The sequence below is a fragment of the Equus asinus genome, chromosome 13, assembly GCF_041296235.1.
Source record: "Equus asinus isolate D_3611 breed Donkey chromosome 13, EquAss-T2T_v2, whole genome shotgun sequence".
Taxonomy (NCBI): Eukaryota; Metazoa; Chordata; class Mammalia; order Perissodactyla; family Equidae; genus Equus; species Equus asinus.
In genome coordinates this window covers 47,794,390-47,817,771 of record NC_091802.1, presented here as the reverse complement: position 1 = coordinate 47,817,771, position 23,382 = coordinate 47,794,390, and the positions used below count along the sequence as shown (strand labels likewise).

The 23,382-nt window shown below is 39.8% G+C and overlaps 1 protein-coding gene across 1 annotated transcript; it reads left to right on the top strand.

Moving 5' to 3' along the window:
* The first annotated feature begins 2,447 nt into the window (after positions 1 to 2,447).
* On the top strand, positions 2,448 to 23,117 carry NOL11 (nucleolar protein 11). Its single transcript, XM_014848003.3, has 18 exons — positions 2,448 to 2,663; positions 4,279 to 4,392; positions 4,517 to 4,573; positions 5,956 to 6,104; positions 7,266 to 7,323; positions 8,108 to 8,252; positions 9,908 to 10,096; positions 11,609 to 11,685; positions 13,498 to 13,621; positions 14,134 to 14,222; positions 14,707 to 14,781; positions 15,441 to 15,625; positions 15,770 to 15,895; positions 16,047 to 16,259; positions 16,692 to 16,770; positions 18,244 to 18,336; positions 22,384 to 22,491; positions 22,655 to 23,117. Exons 1-18 carry the CDS (start codon positions 2,523 to 2,525, stop codon positions 22,769 to 22,771), a joined length of 2,139 nt encoding a protein of 712 aa, XP_014703489.1. The 5' UTR covers positions 2,448 to 2,522; the 3' UTR covers positions 22,772 to 23,117.
* Positions 23,118 to 23,382: the final 265 nt, after the last annotated feature.

The following is a 23,382-nucleotide window of genomic DNA, read 5'->3' as shown; positions in this document are numbered from 1 at the left end:
AAGGGTTAATCTCCATAATATATAAAGAACTCACACAGCTCAACAACAAAAAATCAAACAACCCCATCAAAAAATGGGCAGGGGACATGAACAGACATTTCTCCAAAGAAGATATACGGATGGCCAATAGACACATGAAAAGATGCTCATCATCACTAATCATCAGGGAAATGCAAATCAAAACTACACTAAGATATCACCTTACACCCGTTAGATTGGCAAAAATATCCAAAACCAAGAGTGACAAATTTTAGAGAGGTTGTGGAGAAAAAGGAACACTCATACACTGTTGGTGGGAATGCAAACTGGTGCAGCCACTATGGAAAACAGCATGGAGATTTCTCAAAAAGTTAAAAGTAGAAATACCTTATGACCCAGCCATCCCACTACTGGGTATCTATCCTAAGAACCTAAAATCAGCAATTCCAAGAGTCCCATGCACCCCTATGTTCATAGCAGCATTATTTACAATAGCCAAGACATGGAACCAACCTAAGTGCCCAGCAACTGATGACTGGATAAAGAAGATATGGTATATATACACAATGAAATACTACTCAGCCATAAAAAGGGACAAAATCGTCCCATTCGCAACAACATGGATGGACCTTGAGGGTATTATGTTAAGTGAAATAAGCCAGACAGAGAAAGACGAACTCCGTATGACTCCACTTATAGGTGGAAGTTAACATATAGACAAGGAGAACTGATCGGTGGTTACCAGGGGAAAGGGGCGGTGGGGGGAGAGCACAAAGGGTGAAGTGGTGTACCCACAACATGACTAACAATAATGTACAACTGAAACTTCAGAAGGTTGTAAACTACCATAATCTTAATAAAAAAAATTTTGTTAACATGTAATGAGTTTATAATTATTTAAAAATGAATATATACATATTTTTCGACTCAGTTTTAATTTCTAATACAGTAAATATCAATAGATAATAACCCATATAAACAAAAGCTCTTTGTGGTCCTCAATACTTCTTAAGAGAGTGAAAGAAACCCGAAATCACAGACTTTGAGATCCCCAGTTTTAACGTCCTCAAGCTGAAGAAGAGGGAAAGCACAACTTCAATATCATGAGTAAGCTTTCACTGTCTATTCATTAGTCCCATAAATATCTATGGGACAGGCATGATGCCAGATACTAGTGAGAAATCCAGAGCTCCTTCAAAGAAACAAACGTAAGAGGGAGATACATTAGTAACTAGGTCATCCCTAAACAGTAACACTGGTTCCCTGAATCAGACATTTAATCCAGTCTCAGAGAGTCAGGGAAGACTTCCTGGAGGAGGAGAAGTCTAGGCTGGCATTGCAAATACTGGCTGTATGTACCCTTGTTGGTTCAGTAGAGGGGCTGACTCACTGCTGAGAAGAAAAGGAAGGTTTCACAGAAGCCAGGATGTCCAGGATGAATCTCACAGTATTTCTTTTCCGACCAACAAATGGGCCACAAACTCAAAGTGAAATTTTTTGGTCACTTTGAAAAAGAAAAGGCCTGTTAGCCTTACTAACAATTGAGGGTATTTGACTCCTCCTCAATAGCTAAATGTTCTCCTTTCTCCAGTGTGGAAATGTTGCGGCCATGAGGAACCTCTACACGCAAGGCAATCCGTGTAGATGCTTAATCGACACCGATGTGGAGGCATTGTGCCGCCTGACGTAACGCAGGATAAGCGTTTGTTCAGTAATTGCCTGTTTAGGTGGTTTCTCCCTAAGAACATGCACAATCTATCTTTTTTGATTTTTTTTTACATTATTCATTGAATCAGTCGCGTTTCTCTTTGAAATCTCCCCTGGAAAGGATGTCTTGCCAAAAATTACCCAGGGAGACCTCGATCTTCAGCTTCATCAGACAAGCCTGAATTTCCCACGAGCTGCAGAGACTTCCCGGCCTGCGCTCAGAGGAGGAGGGGAGAGAGACAACCGGGGCCCGGACGGCCGAGACCAGACCTCCGCGGCGGGTTCTGAGCAGCAGGGGAATGAAGCATTTCGTCCAGGTGCAGCACGTTATTAAGAGTTTAGCCAAAGAGACAAATATTTTTTCTTTGGCATACTGTTCCATGAGGCTGTGGTAGGAGTTCCTACAGAGTTCGCTTAAACTAAAAAAAAAGAAAAAAGCCCAAACTCTAGTTTATTTATATTCGGCCACTTGCCACACCCATCCTTCAGCCTCTCAAGTCGGCAGCTGAACCAAGAGCAGCAGATTCGATACCCAGCAGGTAACAGGTCCCCCGCCGGCCCTCCCCAAGAGTACATCCGGGACCCGGGGGGCGTGGCCCTGGGGGCGGAGTCTAGCCGCAAACTCCAGGACCCGCCCACCCTTCGGCGGCCGCAGCCCCCGCGCCCTCTCCGCCCGCCAGAGGTCGCAGGCTCCGCGAGCAGGTTTCTCATTTGGCAAGTGCCGGTCCCTAAGGTCGGGGGGGGGGGGGGGGGGGGGGGGTGTCTGTCTAGTTCTCGCGAGAGAAAGCGCGAAGCCTGCCGGGAGGGATGCGCGGCCGTCTGTAGGTCTGCCCAAAATGGCAGCCCTGGAGGAGGGATTCACGTTGTCTGCGGTATGCTTGGGTGCCGGGCCTGACGGACTCTTAGGTGTGGAGCAGAGCGACAAAACAGACCAGTTTCTCGTGACGGACAGCGGCAGGACCGTCATCCTCTATAAGGTGAGAGCGATGGGATCGGGCACCCGGGCTGCCGTCTCGCCCCTTTCTGAGCGCGGAGCCGGAGCCTCTCTAGAGATGGTTGGAGCGGGCTTAGCGGAGAGCCGGCCTGGCCTCTGCGCGACGCTGAGGGACCTCTAGCATCGGACTCGGTTGTTTTCTTGGAAAGAAAGGCGTATTTCCGAGTTGCAGGCGGCAGAGCGTCTAAGTGCACGTGGGCTGGCCTCGGAGAGGAAAGGAAACGTGTGCTTTCGTTGCGGCACTCCCGGAGGTGGCGTAGCTCAGATCCCCTCCTGGGGTCTCTGTCACCCCAGCTGCCCGCAGAAGGGTTTGAACCGAGATTGGTCTGGCGCGACAGGATGACCTGACAGGGTGGGAACAAGGGTTTAGCCTTGTGCCCATACACTTCTCTCTCCTTGAGGAAGAAAGTTTTGTGGGTTTTTGTCTTGTGCTTTCTTGGTAGCTTGGTGGGAATCGTGATTCCGTGATCCGTCTGTTGGCCAGTATGGTTCGCGCTCTGAGTCCTGGAGTTGAGTCCCGGGAAATCTCTACGCCCCGCCCCCTTTGCCGCCCAGCGGCTGACTTGCACCCCTTCTAAGCAGCTTTGCGTGGAAAGTCATTACTTTTATCTGAGCTGCTGAACATGCTTTTCCGTGTCCTTAAGAAGCTAGCTATCCACTTGGAAGTTCTGGGAACAGGTTGCCAACAGTTCTCTGTACTGTTTGCTTGTTTTGACTCTTCCAGTTACACTGTTGGTTTTTAACCTGGGCTGTCAGTGGACTTAAAATTTTGCAGTTCCTCTATAGCACTACAGTAGCTGATTGGATTGGCATGATCCCAGCTATCCCTACTTAATTCCCATGCCCGTGTTCAAAGGCACACTGGAATCGGTTTTTGTAAATGTACTATTTATTAAAAAGTGTTAATTAATTCATCTTTTTTCATTTTAGGAACTTAGTTATATTTCATTTTAAATACTTTTTTAAAGTTTTCTAAGTTTTTAATTGTGGTAAAATACGCATAACATAAAACTTACTATCCTGACCGTATTTCTTAAGTGTACAACTCAGAGTATTAAGTACCTTCACGTTGGTGTGCAGCCATCCGCACCATCCATCTCCAGGACTCTGTTCATCTGGAGAAACGGAATCTGTACCCACTAAACAATAACTCCCTGTTCCTCCAGCCCCTGGCAGCCACCATTCTACTGTCTTAAGTGGAATCATACAATATTTGTCTTTTTGTGACTACTTATGTTTAAAATTTTTTTAATTTAGGAAGTTAGTTAATTGCTATGGGTTTTTTTTTTTCTCTGCTTTTTCTCCCCAAATCCCCCCAGTAAGTAGTTGTATATTTTAATTGTGGGTCCTTCTAGTTGTCGCATGTGGGACGCGGCCTCAACGTGGCCTAAGAGCGGTGCCATGTCCGCAACCAGGATCCAAACTAATGAAACCCTGGGCCACCCAAGTGGAGTGCACGAACTTGACCACTTGGCCATGGGGCCAGCCCCAATGCTATCATTTTAATGATTTCTCCTTTTGTTTCTGTTGTAAATTTATTTGCTTTTGATGTCTGAAATTGGCTTTTTGACTGTTATATGTTGTCTTAATTTCATTAGGTTTCTGATCAGAAACCCTTGGGGAGCTGGTCAGTGAAACAAGGTCAAATTATAACATGTCCAGCTGTATGCAACTTTCAAACTGGAGAGTATGTTGTTGTACACGATAGTAAGGTGAGTTTTTAAACTTTTATATAATAGTATATACAGCACAAATCAAATGTTGATTTATTAACTGTGTTTGTTATATGTAAATGGAAATTGGAATACTTTTTTAACTTGTATGTTTTGATTTAAGGTTTTGAGAATATGGAATAATGAAGATGTAAACCTTGATAAAGTGTTTAAAGCTACAGTAAGTCTTTGGATTTTCCAACATAATCTTTAACTTATTGGTAAGATGAAATAATTTGTAGTGTAGTATGTTATTTATCTTCATGAATCTGTGAAAGTGAGCGTAAAGGTTATACTCAGTTTTTTATTCTACTTATCTTACAGTTTATCTTGGTAACGTGTCTCAATTCATGAGGTAATACGTTAGAAAATACAAACTTTATTAGCCCATGAGATTAAGGGTTAAAGTAATTCATGAATGGTAAATTGTAGTTATTTCTGTGAATTTAGATGTTTGTGGTGTGTGTCCCTTGTGAGAACAAGTGAACTTCACTGTTCTCTTTCTTAAGATAAGTAGAATAGCGCCTAGAAGTGTCATGCATTGTACATGTTAAGAGTGGCACATAATGCAGTGAGGAAGAACTGTGACTAAGGGCCAGCCCGGTGGTGCAGCGAAGTGCACACATTCCACTTCAGTGGCCCGGTGTTTGCAGGTTCGGATCCCGGGTGCAGACATGGCACTGCTTGGCAAGCCATGCTGTGGTAGGCATCCCACATATAGAGTAGAGGAAGATGGGCAGGGATGTTAGCTCAGGGCCAGTCTTCCTCAGCAAAAAGAGGAGGATTGGCAGCAGTTAGCTCAGGGCTAATCTTCCTCAAAAAAAAAAAAGAACTGTGACCAGCTGTGCCTTTTCTACTAATGACCTGAAATAGATTAATTAACTTTTTCTTGCTTACAAAATGAAGATCACAAGCTAGGTTAATCTTGAAAGTTCCTTCCAGTTATAATATCTAATCCTAAATGTGATTGGCACATTTTAGAAGTGACTCACAACACAGCTGATTTAGATATAATGGCAGTCGTCACCTGGACCCTTGAAACTTCTAGCCAGCTAACTGTGCTGTCTCCTGGCTCCAGTCTTTTCATTCATCTTGCAGTAACACCATTCTGAATTTTACACAATGAGGTTTGGTTTTTTTTTAATCCCATATACAGTGTTAACTTCTTTTCTTGGTTTTGCAGGCTATAATTATAATTATGGCATCAGTTTTTATCTAACACTGGAACTGTTTATAACTTATTTGTACCTCTCTCCACCTCCATTTTTGGGAGACCCAGATTGCAGCCCAACCTCCAGTATTCACAGTGGAATGATAAACCAAAAATGAGTACTTAAGGGGGAGAGCAGGAGACAGAGTAAAGAGAATAGACACAGAAATTAGATTTCTGAATGTATTTTATGTTGTAGATTTGACTTTGGAAGCATACATCGTTATAAAACGGATTGAATCAAAATGAAAACAAATCAGTCCCTTAAAAATAAGCTTTCTAATATGTGTCCTTATTCTATCACGTGGCAGTTGTTTTAGAATAAAAATTGAAGTATTCTTGTGTTCTTCTAGTTGTCGGCTGAGGTGTATAGGATACATTCAATACAGGGGACAGAACCCTTGGTGCTGTTCAAGGAAGGTGCCGTTCGTGGTTTAGAGGCCTTGCTTGCAGAGCCTCAGCAGAAAATTGAAACTGTTATCTCTGATGAAGAAGTGATTAAGTAAGTTCCAATACCTGTAAGGGAATTTTTACCAAAATGAAAATGCATTCTGCATGTTTTTTATCACATTCTTTCCCTTGTTCAAAAGTATTTTGGTTATAAACATAATAAAAGTAACCCAATTAAAAACCAAGTATAAGATGTTGGCCAAAATGACATCCCCCACAACCCTCCAGACTGATAGGTGTTGAGGAAACTGTGGGGCATGTGAGTCCTGTTCTAATGACAAAGAACTGGATAGTCAGTTATATGCAGATGAAGTGAGCGATTCCACAAAACCAAAATCTCTGTTTCAGTCATATTTCTCTGACTGCCAAGGTCAGAACCCTTTCTACAGAAGGAATGTGCAGCTGGTTGTTAGTGAAATCATAAAAGTTCTTTGAGACATTTGTTCTCCCAGATTCTGCAATAAAACTGGGGAAATGACTCCCCAAATGATAGAAGGAAATTTCATGCTTTTACGTCTCTCCAGTCCCCATTATTTCATCCCATTTCTTGTTCAGTTAACTGGCTGCCTACCCAGGTCCATCTGATGCAAACTAAATTTCTGAAAGTCAGCATGAAGACCTGTACTTAGTGAACAAGGTTGACACTGATCAGTTACAGCTTAGACTGACCTGTGGAATGCTTCTAAAGCGTGAGCAGCTGTGTTTGGGGAAACCTTTAGGACAAAAAGTTGTAGGTGGAGGATCTGGTTCTAGTTGCCACTTTGCCAAAAACGAGCTGTGCAGCCCTGGTTACAGCCCTTTACCCTTCCTGTTCCCTCTGTCACTTGAAGAAGGCAGGTGAGATCCTGATGTGTTCCTGAGAACACCAGTCCCAAAAGTGACTCTGAAAAAAGGGAGGGGGGGGTCACAGAAGTTTGGGAAGTGCTGCATGCTGTCACACACACCCTCCCCCCACTCGGTACTTTACAGTTCACATTATTGTCTTTAAAGCTCTGGGAAGTTCAGCAACTTGCATTTGATCCAGAGGTGTATTTGACTGACAAATCCCTACTCATTCCCTGTTGTCTGTATTTTGAAACACTGAATTAAGTGTTCTCTGGTGTCTCTCTGGCTCTAAAAAATATTTAATAAAAGATATTCCCTTTGATTGATGATATGTTTCTCTCAACTGGTGATTTGGCAATTTATGATTTTTCTTTTTTTTTAATTTTAGGTGGACAAAAGTTTTCATGGTATTTAGGCATCCTGTTTTAATTTTTATTACTGAAAAAGTAAGTGATATCTTTAATTCCTGGTCCATTTTGTGACATTTCAGTGTTATCTATATTATTTTTATTTATTTATGTTTTTTTGCTGAGCAAGATTTGTCCTCAGATAACATACATTGGCAATGTTCTTCTTTTTTTTTTTTCTGGCTTGAGGAAAGTTAGCCCTGAGCTAACGTCTGTGCCAGTCCTCCTCTATTTTGTATGTGGGTCACTGCCACAGCATGGCTGATGAGTGGTGTAGGTCTGTGCCTGGGATCCAAACCCACGAACCCAGGCTGCTGAAGCGGAGTGCGCCAAACTTAACCACTACACCATGGGGCCAGCCCCAACACTTAACGTTGTTTTTAAAACTAAAATTGGGTGTTAGTATTTCTCTCAGAAGATATTTTTATTTTGTATCTTTTTTAAATACTAAAAAGCCTATTATAATTATTTCTATGCCTAAACATTTTATAACATTTTTAATTTAATTGGGCAAGAGGTTTTTAAGCACTCATTGAAGTAATTAGAATGGGAGAACAACTGGTTTTATTTATTTACTTATTTATTTTGAGATAAGATTGGTTTATAACATTATATAAATTGTAGGTGTACATTGTTATCTTTCAGTCTCAGTAGACTACATCATGTTCACCACTAAGTCTAGTTTCCATGTGTCACCTTATAAATGTCCCCCTTTCGTCCTCCCCCTACCCCCCTTTCCCTACTGGTTTTAACATTTAAATATAGTTGGTTGAAATGGGAGTATTTTTTAAATAAAATAACCTTTTTTTTTTTTTTTTTACAGTGTGGAAATTACTTTGCTTATGTACAAATGTTTAACTCAAATATCTTAAGTAAATACACACTCTTACTTGGACAAGAAGAAAAATCTATTATACAGAGTTTTACTGCATCTGTGGATCGGAAGTTCATCTCTTTGATGTCATTAAGTAAGTATTTTTCTTTAAACTTTCAGAGATTATAAATAGTGGGCTCTTACAGGATAGTGTTTCTTTTGAGTTAGTCTTAGGTTTTGCAGTTTTCCTTTGCAGCACTTCCCTTTGCATGGCTCCTTACAAGCATTTATGCCTTGTCTTTTTGCACTTTGCCGTATCTGGTCATGCATTCGGTCAGTGGTTCTCTGCAGGTAACTTTTATGTCTTAAAATTTATTATAAGCAACAAATAATAATACCAATAAAAAAAGGAAAAGTCACCTTTTATTTTTATCATGATAAGCCCAGGTTCTTTGGTATCATAATTCGTGAACTGTAAAATATCTAAGGTTGGTATTGAATGGCCCCTCCAATCCTCTTTTTCAACCTTAAGATGTAGTGTGCCCTTATTTGAACAGTGATAGAGACAGGTGGTGAAAGGAGACTAACAGAACAGACTTGGTCTATGCCAGCTGGCATACTAACTTTTCTTTTTGTTTTTTGCTGAGGAAGATTCACCCTGAGCTAACATCTGTTGCCAATCTTCCTCTTTTTTTTGCTTGAGGAAGATTAGCCCGGAGCTAATATCTGTGCCACTCCTCTATTTTGTGTGTGGGTCACCATCACAACATGGCTGACAAGTGGTCTAAGTCTGTGCCTGGGATCTGAACCTGGGATCTGAACCTGTGAACCTGGGCTGCTGAAGCAGAGCATGCTGAACTTAACCACTATGCCACGGGGTCAGCCCCTTAAGATTTTTTTTAATGCCTTGGAGTTTACATCTATATAATGGTCTAAAGTATAACCCTAGTCTTATGTATTTAAGGGGGAAAAAATGCCTTTGTGGTATTCTGTCTCCCCTGCCCTTTATGGCTTCTTTTGAAGTTGTTTTGAAAAGGTTAAGGGAGGAAAAAACATGAGCAATATTTTGGAAACATTTCCATATTATCACAACTAAAAATCTTGGTGAAATTTTTCAACGTGCAAATGTTTGCAATGGCTATTAAGAAAAAGGCTCCCATCACTTATCCTATCTAGAAGTCATTGGAATCCACTTAATGCCTTTGCCTTAGAGGGACTGGTTTTTTTAAAATTTTACCTATAGGACATATTTGTAATTAATAGAAGTTTGTGAGTTATGTTTTAGCTTATTGAACATGGAAGTAAGGGAGTCTAAACCAAAGGGTCATAAAATCTTCATGTAACATAGCTAGAACCACATGAAATTGCCAAAATTCGATTGACCTACAAAATACAGCAATTTCTTAAGGTTTTCAAGGTACTGGAGTAATAAGAAATGTACTGTATAGACCAGAATGCTAATTAATTTCTAATGAGAGAAATATCCTTTTAGTAACTAGATTGACTGTAATCCTGGCAATCCCCTCTCATATTTTAAGTTATTACAGGGATTTACAGTTTTTCTTTCTTGGCTATTACGACATTTTCTTACTGAGATTTTTATTATCACTCCTCCTCCCTCAATTTTAGGTTTGTAGTATATTCTTTATGGGAAAGCGTAGAGTGATGTGATTGTTACATTGGTTTATTTTTCTGGTTAGATCCCTGTATCAAATTGATAAAATCTTGTAAACAGCATAATACATCACTATAACAGATATAGGCCTGTCCTTTATCCAATAATGAACAACAAACACTTGTTTCCAACAGCCTCTGATGGATGTATATATGAAACCTTGATACCAATACGTCCGAATGATCCAGAAAAAAATCAGAGGGTAGTTAGATCACTGTTGCTCAAGGCTGTCGTGTCTGGTAATGCTCGAAACGGTGTTACACTCACTGTCCTGGATCAAGATCATGTAGCAGTCCTGGGACCACCACTGCCAGCTTCTAAGGGTAACTGAAATCTCCAATCAATTAAGAAATCCTGTGTACTTTTCAAATTCCTTCAAAGTCTACCTTTTAGTTTTCTTTCTTTTTCATTTATTTACTACCACCCTAATTCATTCTCTTTATCACCGTACTCAAATTATTTCTGTAGTTTCCTAATTCTTCTTGAATAGGTCTTTGATTTCATCTTGCATTGGTTAATTTTTCTAAAACATTTCCTTCTTTCACTTCCTTGCCTATGACTAATGTCTTAAAAGTTACGAAAACTGCGACTATCCATGCCAGCCTGTAGACGTTTGAAGCGTTGGTAAGCCTTGCAGTAGAGTATTGAATTCATAGCTTGGCGACATTTCACCAGAATGGAAATCCATTTGGACTTGGACAGCTTGAAATTCGGGGACTACTCTCATGCTTTTTGACTTCAGAGCAGGATTCTCATCATCATTCTCACCTCCTCATCCTGAAGCATCCCTTCATACACACAGTTGTTGTCTATCACGAGGAACACAGTTGCTCCTGGGCAGTGCAGGGTTGGGGTCTCCTAGCCTATGCTAGAAAGTTCAGAATCTGGGGTTCAGCACTTAGGTGTCTCCGCAGTCTAGAGCCCAACCACCTTTTCCAGTCTCTTCTCCCGATTTCAGAGCAAGAACTCTGCTTTCTTCAGGCCAGCCTCCCTATTGACGACAAACTTGATATGCCCGTCCTCAGCTGTGTGCTTTGTTCTGTTTCTCCCACTTACTAAGACAGAAGCTGCTAGTTACAGCGTAACTGTCCTGTGCCAGGCATTTTACTTATATTGTCTCATCATTTGTATCATTTAATCCTCCAACAGCCCTATGACAGAAAGTACAGTTATTATCATCCCTATCTTACAAGTCAGGAAACTGAGGTCGCTAAGAAGTAGAACTGGGATTCAACTCAAGCGGGCTGACGGTTGTGCCATGTACTCTGCCGCTCTGAAGTCCCGGCCCTTAGCCGTGTTACCATGCTGTGCGTCTCCTCTCAGCCCCCGAGTTCCTTCCTCCTGGTTCCTCCTCAGCCCCCCTGAAAACCTAGTAACCACTGTTAGAATTTCCTATGTCTCTTTCCAGAGTTTTTTAATTTGCATACAAGCAAATACTACTACTTTTTTCCTCCTCTTTTTACACAAACGGTAGCATCCAGTACACACCATTGTGCATGTTATTTATTCCCTTACCTGAGATATCAGAGATCTTTCCAAATCAGCATATTTGTTATTATTATTAAGAGCTTATTTTTTTAGAGCAGTTTAAGGTTCATACCAGCATTGAGGGGAAGGTACACAGATATCCCATATACCCCTGCTTCCTCACATGTCCACTTCTTCTTGTCACAAGATCTCATTTCTTTGAATTTCTATGGCAATCACTGTCTGCATTACTCATTTTTATACTTAGAAGATTTGTGTGTTTAGCTATGACTCTCCCCTGCTCCCACCCAGGACATCATGTATTTATACCTGGGATGACTTCTGAATTTGTGTGTCTTGTTTTATAGAATGCCTTGCCATATGGAACACGAAATTTCAGACACTGCAGGCTTCAAAAGAGTTACCACAAGGGACCAGCGGTCAGGTAAGTTTTTGCACTTAGGAATTTTTTTAAATTTAGTTATTTTTGTGCCTGATAAGTATACTGTAAGGGAGGAGACCTCTTTGGATATAAATATTTGACGGTTTTTGATTAAAATAAATTAAGAAATATTTTCTACCTGCAAGATTGTGTAATTTGGTTATTGTTTTAATAGTTTGTGTAGGTTTGTCACTTTTTTTTTCTTTGGTAGGAGAGAAAGGGTTTTATTACAGCTTGCTAGCAAGGGGGAAGATAGCTGACTAATGTCCGAAAGAACCATCTTATAGAACAAAGAACAAAGACTGCAGGCCAGTGTTTGTCACTTTCAAAAGACTAAATTATAGCTAGTTTTAGATCAGGGGAGAGCAATTAGCTATTATAAGTTAATAAAACTTTTGCTTTTAGCTGCTCTTTGGTTTGTTTACTTTGGTAATTTGAATTTTACCCCAGAGCTGTTACTTTTCCTAATAAATAGTCTTTTAGGTCATATGTTAAACATTATCATGGAATTACATAAAAGTTACATAAAGAATTAAAATTTGAGCCAGCCAGACTGTAAATGGGCAGAGGTCCTTATCCGTTTTATTCCTCATTACATTTTCAGTGCCTAGCAAAGGTGTTCAATGCATATTGGTTGTTTAGTGAATGAATATTCATATACAGGTAAAAGGTGAATCAGGATAATGAGATGTTACTGATAATTATAATTAGAGGATAAGGAGACTAGATTTCTTAGCATACAATTTAATTCTAATTTATATTTAAACAAATAATTTTTTTTATTAATCTTTTAAAAAAGTTTTTGTTAAAGATTGAGCTAACATCCATTGCCAGTCTGGTTTTTTTTTCCTTCTTCCCAGAGCTCCCCAGTACATAGTTGTATATTCTAGTTGTAGGTCCTTCTGGTTTTGTGCGGGACAGTGCATCAGCATGGCTTGAGGAGTGGTGCCATGTCTGCGCCCAGGATCCGAAAACCCCTGCCCGCAGAAGTGGAGCACACGAACTTAACCGCTCAGCCATGGGGCTGACTGCTAAACAAATAATTTTAACAAAATTAACCACTCACAATTCCACTGCTCTAATAAACTTTATTTTTTTTAGGTTTTTATTTTATTTTTTTTCCTTCTTCTCACCAAAGCCCCCCAGTACATAGTTGTATATTTTTGTTGTGGATCCTTCTACTTGTGGCATGTGGGATACCACCTCAACATGGCTTGACGAGCAGTGCCATGTCCGCGCCCAGGATCTGAACCAACAAAACCCTTGGCTGCCAAAGCAGAGTACACAAACTTAACTGCTCGGCCATGGGACTGGCCCCCTAACAAACTTTTATTTTTGATTTCCATGTTCCTTTAAGCTTTTTGTTCATATGCATGTCTTATTTTTATAATTTTATAAAAATTATAAGATGGAAACAATGTTAAATTCTGTCTCTTTTTTATTACATCATAACAGTTTGCCCATGTTACAATAGCCTTGATAATTATCATGTTAATATATGTGTAATAGTGACAATATTAATTTTAAGCAATTCATTTTCAATGTATATGTTGATCAGATTTTTATGAGTTGAAAGTATCCTTTAGATTCTGTTTCATTCAGACACAGGCAAAAATAAGAGCTATGTAAAGCTACCCCAGTTAATAAGTTGAACATACGAGATTATTCTGGGGAGTTGCTTAACTTTGCCTTGTCCTTTTCCGTTATATTAAGATTGCTCACACCGTAAGTTGTTACTATAAGTTATATGGCTTTGTTGAATTAGATCTTAGAAGACAAAAAAATTGCTTACATTTTTGATAACTTTTTTTGTAGCTCTGGTATTATGGGGAAAATTTGTTTATGCTACATGGAAAATTTCTAACTGTAATTCCATACAAGTGTGAAGTGTCATCATTAGCAGGTGCTCTTGGAAAACTCAAGCATAGTCAAGATCTAGGTAGGAACTTAAATGTTTGTTTTATTACCGTAAACCGTTTTATTAACTTCCAGTTTGATATGTAGATTACCATGGCCATCAATTTGCAGAGCCTGTTCTTAATGTTGAAATTTGCCACTGTTCATTGAAATTTCCTTGACCCAGGTAGCTACCTTGGGAAGAGTCCACATTGCGGGTGCTGCAGCAGGCTGAAGAGCTACACTGTGTTTGAACACCAGTGTTCTTCTGACTGTAGGGTCAATGGGAGAGTCCCCCAGACAAAATCAGTAATGCCTCTACCCTCCCTGATTTACTAGTGGCCTCATCCTTTGGCTTAGTAGTTGCTGGGCACACACTTAGCCTTTTACTATATTATGATTTACTGATCTGAGATTATCAGTAGAATTAGATGGACTTAAAGTCTCTCTTGAATTGTGCATGAGTGGTTGTTTTTTATTGTTCTTTGATTGATTGGTTGGGTAAATGCCAATAGGTCAAAAAATTCCAGAAATTGTGTCTTTGTGTTTTCTTAGGCACTCATGCCATGCCTCATTTTGTAAACTGGGAAACATCTCAGGGGTGTGGACTTGGATTCCAGGACTCAGAGCCGTCAAAGAGAATCGTAAGTTTGGTAGTCAAAATAGAAGCGTTAGTGCAAATGTTGAAAAACAGGAAAAGGCTGATTATTTTAATGATTCCTATCTGTAGGACTATTACAGCTTTGATCTTAATATAATGGGGCAATTTGAAGCTTGAACCCAGTAGCCTGACAGCCTTTATCCAAAAATGACACACATAGTCTAGTAATTAATTTTTATGGACGTGTGTGTAAGACCCAGGTGTGGAAACAGACCAATTTGCAGTTAGTAATTATCCCTTCCTGAGTAGAGATTTTGTGTTTGTAAAACAAAATCCTTAAAAATCTTAAAGATGTTTAAGTTAAAAGTTGAAATAAACCCACTTTTCACTGTAAGAAAATTAAACCATTAAAAAAATGTAATTAGAACAAAAGTGTGCTAGTCTCTTTGGGACATTTCATATTCTTCTAAGTGTGTATTAAATCTTTTGTACTGTTTTGAGATCCTAATCAATTTATTTAATTCTAGTTAAGGAGAAGGAAAATTGAAGTGAGTGTAGAGCCAGAGTATCCAGCATCCAAGCAACTTTTATCAACTGTAAAGGTAAAGAAAGAAATATTAGAAATATGAAAAATCAACTCAAGTGGTTAAAAGAAATCTCATCTACTTTTCATTCTATCTTATTTTTATGATCTTTTTTTTCCCCTGTTTTTTACTGAGGAAGATTTGCCCTGAGCTATTGCCAGTCTTCCTCTTTTTGTATCTGAGCCACCATCAGAGCATGGCCGCTCATGGACGAGTGGTGTAGGGCTGCTCCCGGGAACTGAACCCAGGCCGACAAAGCAGTGCATGCTGAACTTAAGCACTAGGCCACTGGGCCTGGCCCTTATGATCATCTTTAGAGCTATGGCTAATGTTTATATAGTATCTTAAGGTTGTCAGAGTGAGCCAGTGCCTGGGCCTGTTTGACTCTCACTTAGCATTGGTGAGATGGATGTGATGATGGTACCCTCATAGCTCATTCACCTTTGCTTTGAATATGTTTGTAATGTAGCCTTTTCAAGATTTTGGTTTCTAAACCCTCAAATTCTTTTTTTTCTTTGCAGTTTGTCTTTGTGCAGCAAACTGTAGTGTCACCTCCAATTTCACAGGAGTGCATGGATACTGTCAGTGATTTCAGAAAATATTGGGCTAGGAGCTTTCAAGTGCAGAGTGACATTTGTTAACGTATCACACTGAACTCTTTACTTCTGCCCTTTCAGAAAGATTCAGAAAAACACATCGAAGTAGAAGTACGTAAATTTTTGGCTGTTAAGCGGACCCCTGACTTTCAGATTGTTACTGGGGACATAGTCACAGGACTTGTAGGAAGATGTAGAGCAGAGCCATCGTTTTATCCCCGGAGCGCTCTGATGCAGCTTATTCAGACGCATGTGCTTTCTTACAGGTAAGGGTTGCTGTACTTCAAACTTTACCTGTGTAGCTCTCTTGACCTTGTTTTTATGTTTCTAATTTTCACACCCTGAAAACGTTTGTAAATTATTTGCAATTGAGATTTTCCTTAAAAATGATTCATGGTTTTTGTCCTTAGCTTGTGCCCTGCCTTAATGGAGGTTGCCTTAGAAAAGACAGACGTGCAGATGTTGCAGCTCTGTCTGCAGCAGTTCCCTGACGTGCCTGAATCAGTCATCTGCACTTGCTTAAAGATTTTCTTGAGGTGAGTTAGAAACTGATGATCCTGTTCCTGCACTGCATCTTTAATCTATTACATTATTGGATTTGTAAACTTTGAATGCTTAGAAAATGAAATTTTTTCCAGTTTGTTCAAGTAATAAGAATTGATTTCTTGCTTTCAATTAACATGATAGCATTGGTGATGATAGTCTTCAAGAAACAGACATCAATATGGAGTCAGTTTCTAACTATAGTGATACTGTACAAGATGAGAAAATGGAAGAGCAAACTGAAATTGTTCAGAACGGCTTCAGTCCTGAAGAGGATAACTGTGGTCAAGAAAAGTCTCAGGCTGCAGCAGAGGAGGCCACTTCCTGTCCTGTGATTCCAAAAAGAGCAGCTCTACTGTATCTTTTGAAACACTTCCCCTTGTATTGTCTCTTTCAGGGATATAGTCAAATGCCAAGCAAAAACTAAGGAGTAATTAGATAATTTAAGGTATTTTTTTCTTTTTTTAATTTTTTCACTTTCTGCTTGAAAATGGATTATGTTCAGTGCTATATTCAAACAAATTAGTAAACCTGTTTTCTTGTTTAAGAAGCTGTACTAAGGAAGAAGCTCTATCAATTCTAAAAAGTAGTATTCTGAATAAAGACCAATTATTTCTAATAGTGAAATATTCCAGATCTCTAGTGATTAGGAGCATATTCAGTGGTAAAGCCCTTCTAGAAAAGTAAAACTTTTGTTTAAATTCTGAAAAATATCATTGGGGAAGGGAATTGCTCATAATTTCAGTTTGTCTATTTATTGAAGTAAAATTTTCCTTTATTCGTAAGTAGAAATGCAATTCTTCATTCAGCCTATAGTGAAACGTTTCTTCTGCCTCACTTGAAAGACATCCCAGCACAACATATCACTGTAAGTGTTCTTACAGATCCTATAAAATTTTGTTTCTAGTTTAAATTTTGCTGCTTGACTCTAACCAGCTTTTAGGGCCTTCAAAAGGTTATCAAGTTTTTTCATTTGAGTAAGAGGTTTCCCAGCCGTCGTGGTGAAAAATTGTGCCTAGGAGACTAGAGTGATTTTTGGGAGGCAGACTTTGGCATGTTTCTGGAGCAAGCCTGAAGGCCAGGTCAGTCCATCTAAGTTATAAATGTGTAGAAGCTAAAAATATTGCCCAGAGAAGGATTCTCTCTTCTCTGCTTTCTCTTGACTAAAAGTATACTCTCCCCAGCCACCCTCCCAAACCAGATGAACTCCTCATTGATGGCAGGGACTACATTCTATTCATTTTTGTGTCCCCAGCTGGCTAGCATATTTACTTGATGTACAGTAGTCCCCCCTTATCTGCAGTTCTGCTTTCTGCAGTTTCACTTACCCACCATCAGCTGCAGTCTGAAAATATTAAATGGAAAATTCCAGAAATAAACAATTTATACGTTTTAAATTGCGTGCTGTTCTGAGTGGCTTTATGAAATCTCGTGCCATTCCACTATATCCCACCCAGGATGTGAATCATCCCCTTGGGCTGCTGTATTCATGCTATATATGCTATCTGCCCTTTAGTCATTCTCACTTATTAGATCAACTGTCATGTTATCGCAGTGCTTGTGTTAAGGTAACCTTTATTTTACTTAATGGTCTCAAAGTGCAAGAGTGGTGATGCTGGATAAAGCAAAAAGAAGTTGTTGTTAATCTTTTACTGTACCTAATTTACAAATTAAACATTATCATAGATATGTATGTATAGGAAGAAACACATTATGTACAATCACATGTTGCTTAACGACAGGAGTGTGTTCTGAGAAATGTGTTGTTAGGTGATGTGGTGGTTGTGTGAACATCGGAGTGCACTTACACAAAGCTATATGGTAGGCCTACTACACACCTAGGCTATATGGTACTAATCTTAGGGCAGCACTGTCGTGTATGCAGCCCGTTGTTGACTGAAATGTCACTGTTATGTGACATGTGACTGTATAGGGCTCAGTATTATCCGCAGTTTCAGGCATTCCCTGGGGGTCTTGGAAGGTATCCCCCACAGATAAGGGGAGACTGTCTAATTCAGTTTGATAACTTTTTTTGTGTGTATGTTTTCTCCCCAAATCCCCCCAGTACATAGTTGTATATTTTAGTTGTGGGTCCTTCTGGTTGTGCCATGTGGGATGCCACCTCAGCATGGCCTGATGAGCAGTGCCATGTCTGTGCCCAGGATTCAAACCAGCAAAACCCTGGGCCACCGAAGTGGAGCATGCAAACTTAACCACTCAGCCGTGGGGCCGGCCCCCTCAATAGCCTCTTAAAATCCTTTCCAGTGTCTTTGTTTGCTTTCTATATAGAGAAAATTTTTCTATCAAAGTGATTAATTGCTCTTTTTTTCCCCCCACCCAGCTATTTCTCCAGTATTTGTATTTCCTTTATCTAAAGTGTAGTGAAAATGCTACTATGACACTTCCGGGAATACACCCTCCAACCCTGAACCAGGTGAGATAATTTTTTTACTTTGATTTGGTGCTGGGAAAAATCTGTAAAAAAAAGAGATTATATACAGTGTCAGAACCTAGAATTCAGTAGCTAACTAATTTCTCCTTGTCTTCTAGTCCTTATGACTCTCTTCGCTCACCAAATGCATAAACCATTGGAGTGGGAGGTAGGGAGGATCTCTGAACTTAGTAGATGGATCTTTAGAGCCACAATGCTATACTACAAATTTAATTCATCTTAAATTCCTGATTCTTTTTTTTTTTTAATTTTTATTTGTTTATTTTATGAGGAAGTTGTCGAGCTAACATCTGTGCCAATTCTCCTCCACTTTATGTGGGACACCGCCTCAGCATGGCTTGATGAGTGGTGCCATGTCCGCGCCCGGGATCTGAACCAGTGAAACCCTGGGGCACCGAAGCAGAGCACATGAACCACTCGGCTCCAGGGCCAGCCCCTCCGTGAAGTCTTGAATCCCTCAAAGTCATCCATGAGGGTTGGAATCAGCTTCTTCCAAACTCCTCTTTTGATATTTTGACTTGTTCCTATGAATCACAAATGTTCTTAATGGCATCTAGAATGGTGACTCCTTTCTAGAAGGTTTTTTTAATAATTTTTTTTCTCCCCAAACATTTGCATCTGAGCTAACAACTGTTGCCAGTCTTTTTTTTTCTACTTTTTCTCCCCAAATCCCACCAGTACATAGTTGTATGTTTTAGTTGCGTGTCCTTTTAGTTGTGGCATGTGGGATACCGCCTCAACATGGCCTCATGAGCAGTGCCACGTCCGTGCCCAGGATCCAACCCAGCAAAACCCCGGGCCGCCAAAGCAGAGCACGTGAACTTAAACACTTGGCCACAGGGCTGGCCCCTCTAGAAGGTTTTCAGTTGACTTTGTCCAGATCCATCAGAAGAATCTGTGGCAGCTATAGCCTTACGAAATAGTTTTTCTTTTTGTTTTCGTTTTTGCTGAGGAAGATTAACCCTGAGCTAACATACATTGCCAGTCTTCCTCTATTTTGTATGTGGGTTGCTGCCGCAGCATGGCTGATGAGTGGTATAAGTCCAAACCTGGGATCTGAACCCTCGAACCCAGGCCACTGCAGTGGAGCTTGCTGAACTTAACCACTATGCCATGGGACCAGCCCCTGAATTGTGTTTCTTAAATAGTAAGACTTGCAGGTCACAATTACTCTTTGATCCTTTGGCTGCGGAATGGTTATTGTGTTAGCAGGCATGAAAACAACATTAATCTTGTTGTGCATCTCCATCAGAGCTCTTGGGTGACCAAGTGCATTGTCAATGAGCAGTCATATTTTGAAAGGAATCTTTTTTTCTGAGCAGTAGGTCTCAACAGTGGGCTTAAAATATTCAGTAAACCATGTTGTAAACAGATGTGCTGTCATCCAGGCTTTCTTGTTCCATTTATAGAGCTCAGGTGGAGTAGATTTAGCATAATTCTTAAGGGCCCTGGGATTTTCAGAGTGGTAAATGAGCATTGGCTTCAACTTAATGTCACCAGCTGTGTTAGCCCCTAATAAGAGAGTCAGCCTGTCCTTTGAATCTTGGAAGCCAGGCGTTGACTTCTCCTCTCCAGCTATGAAAGTCCTAGACGGCATCTTCCAATGTAAGGCTGTTTCGTCTACACTGGAAGTCTGCTGTGTAGTGTAGCCGCCCTCGTGAATTTCCTTAGCTGGACCCACGGGATGACTGGCTGCAGCTCCTCCGTCAGCGTGTGCTGCTTCCCCTCACGCCTGCATGTTATGGAGACGGGTCTTTCTGCAAACCACGAGAAGCAACTTCTGCTGGCTTTAGACTTTTCTGCAGCTTCCTCCCCTCTCTCAGCCTTCAGAGAGTTGAAGAGAGTTAGGGCCTTGCTCTAGCTGAGGCTTTGGCTTAAGGGAGTGTTGTGGCTGGTTTGATCTTCTGTCCAGACCACTGTAACTTTTTCCATATCAGCAATAAGGCTGTTTCGCTTTCTTATCATTTGCGCATTCAGTGGATTAGCACTTTTAATTTCCTTCAAGAGCCCTTCCTTTGCATTCACAGCTCTCCTAACTGGTGCAGGAGGCCTAGCTTTCAGCCTGTTGGCTTTCGACATGCGGTCCTCACTTAGGTTACTCACTTCTAGCTTTTGATTTCAGGTGAGAGACCTGCAATTCATCCATTCACTTGAGCACTTAGAGACCATTGTAGGGTTATTAATTGGCCTAATTTCAATATCGCTGTCTCAGAGAATAGAGAGGTCTGAGGAGAGGGAGAGAGACGGGGGAATGGCTGGTCGGGAGAGCAGTCAGAACACACACATTATCAATTAAGTTTGCCGTCTTATATAGGTGTGTTTTGTGCCACAAAACAATTACAATAGTAACATCAAAGATCACTGATCACGGATCACCATAACAAATATAATAATAATGAAAAAGTTTGAAATAGTGTGAGAATTACCAAAATGTGACACAGAGACATGAAGTGAGCAAATGCTGCTAGAAAAATGCTGCCCATAGACTTTCTCGACACAGGGTTGTCACAGACCTTCAATTTGTAAAAAAACGTGCTATCTGTGAAGTGGAGTAAGGCGAAGCACAATACAGAGAGCTGTGCCTGTACAGTGAAATTTCTAGCATAAATTAGTTGATAGTGTGCATGCTACTCTGTAGTGTGTTTTCGCTCAGCACTGGTTTAGACATTTTCTGGACCGGTACCTGCACATCTGCCTCATTTGTTTTAGCCGCTGCATGCTATTTCATTTTATGGAAAATCTTAATTTATTCGTCAGTCCTCTGTTGATTGACATTTAAGTTCTTTATAGTTTTTTTGCTATTGTAAATAAACCTTGAGTGAATATCTTTATACAGTTATTTTTGTGTATTTCTGAAAGAACGCCCATTGGATAAATTCACTTAAGTGAAATTGCTGGATAAAGGGTGCATGCATTTTTAATTTAAATGCCTGATTACCTTTCCAAAGGGTTGTGACAATAGGCACTACTGCCACCAAGGTCTGAGGCCTTACTCCTTGCCAGTCAGATGGTTAGCAAATGGTGCTTCATTTCAATTCGCGTTTCTTTGATAATGAGAGAGGTAGACCATCTTGTCTTATATATTCCTTTTCGTAAACTGGCTAGTCGAGTTCTTTGTCCATTTTCCTATTGCATTTGCTGTCTCTTTCTTTTTGGCTTAAAGAATTCTTTGTATGTTAAGGAAGTTAGCCTTTTTCTATCAAATGTATTATAAATACTTTTTTCCTATCACTTGTCTTTTTACTCTCTTTAGTGGAATTGCCATAGATAAGTTTTTAATTTTTATGCTATCAGAATTATTAAGCTTTTCCTTTATGGCTTCTTTATGGTTTGTGTCATGCTTAAGGCCCTTCCCACTCTAAGAGTATGAAAATAGCCACCCTATTTTCCCCTGATACATTCATGGTTTCCTTTTCTGGGTTTAACTCTGATACGTATTAGATTTATTTTGGTCTAAGGAGTTTCATGAGGATCAGCTTTCCCCACTCCCCCCAAATGGATAATTGGTTTCCTTAATGCTTTCTCATGACAGTGATACTTGCCTGTTAACTACACCATTTGAAGATAGAGAACTACATAGGATACTTTAATAAGGGGATAGTAATAATTTTATTTAGGTTCACAGTGACGCCCCTATAATACACAACACTCTCACCTTGGGGCGTAGTGTGTGTTTCAGAATGCAAGATGAGTGGGTTCTTTGTAACTGCAAATAATCATCAAAAGGTTTTTCTAATAAAAAGACAAGTACTAACTCTCTTGGATTAAATATCAGTCTGGCTTTCTTTTTACTGATTAATCCTGTGAAAAAGATCCAATTATACTTGTAAAGTAAGTATAAAAGCAGAAAAGAACCTTTTTATATTGCTTAGAAATTCCTCATTGCTAAACTAAAATGTTCAGACTTTTATAAAGATTTATTTCTCATAAATGTTTGATATAATAATGGACTTAAAATGGACTTTGTAAAGTGAACTAACCTAAAATTATATTTAAAATTTTAACTTGCCTTTTCTTATTTATCTTTAGATTATGGATTGGATATGCCTTCTCCTAGATGCTAACTTTACTGTTGTGGTAATGATACCAGAAGCAAAAAGGCTACTGCTAAGTCTTTACAAGTTTGTGAAATCCCAGGTGTGCGATCTTTGATATATACTGAATTCTGTTTGTACCCAAGGATCACCTAAATTATAATTTATTCTTAAAACTTTTTCTTGGACTAGTTATAAGTAATCATGGAGGGTTTGTTCATATGTAGACATTATGGTAAAAGTTATTCTGAAACTTTTTTCTTTAGATATGCATTTGTTCCGAGCTCAACAAGATTGAAGTAAGTTTTCGTGAGCTACAGAAATTAAATCAAGAAAAGAATAATCGAGAATTATATTCAATTGAAGTGTTGGAACTCTTCTGATATTACCAGTTCTCCTTCATGGATGTTTTTATGAAGCTCTTTTATGTGAATTCTCCCTACTCATCCAGGCAAGAGACATGTTTTGTTTGCGACTCTGTCAGTAGCGAGAGAAACGTGACGGCGAGGACCTGGAGCGTCGCTCGCTGAGCTGGTGCTGGGCGGACGGCAGGCTTCCTGTGAACATATTCCAGTGGGTGGACCTTGGTGGGGAGAGCTTCTGACACTTTTTTAAATATGTAACTGAGCTGATTTTAAGTCAACTTATTTGTGTATTGATAAAAGTCTCATTTCTTATCATGTGTTTTGAATAGTTCTTTTAATAAAAAAATCACCATTGAAACAGTGATTCTAGGGAGAATGTAGTTTTGTCAGAGTCTGGAAGCTGTCCCAGCTCATCTGGTCTCATGGGTGGCAGAAGAGGTCAGTGCCACAGGCAGGCTGGGAGGGGTCCGTGGACAGGTGCATGCTGATCTTCTGACATTTTCTCCTGTTCTTTACCTAATTCCACTCCCCTTCTTACTTACCTAAGAGTTGAACAATACCTCTTTCTGTACATTATCCCTCAGATTGCCTCTATGATTAATTGATAATTTAGGTTATGAAAATGCATT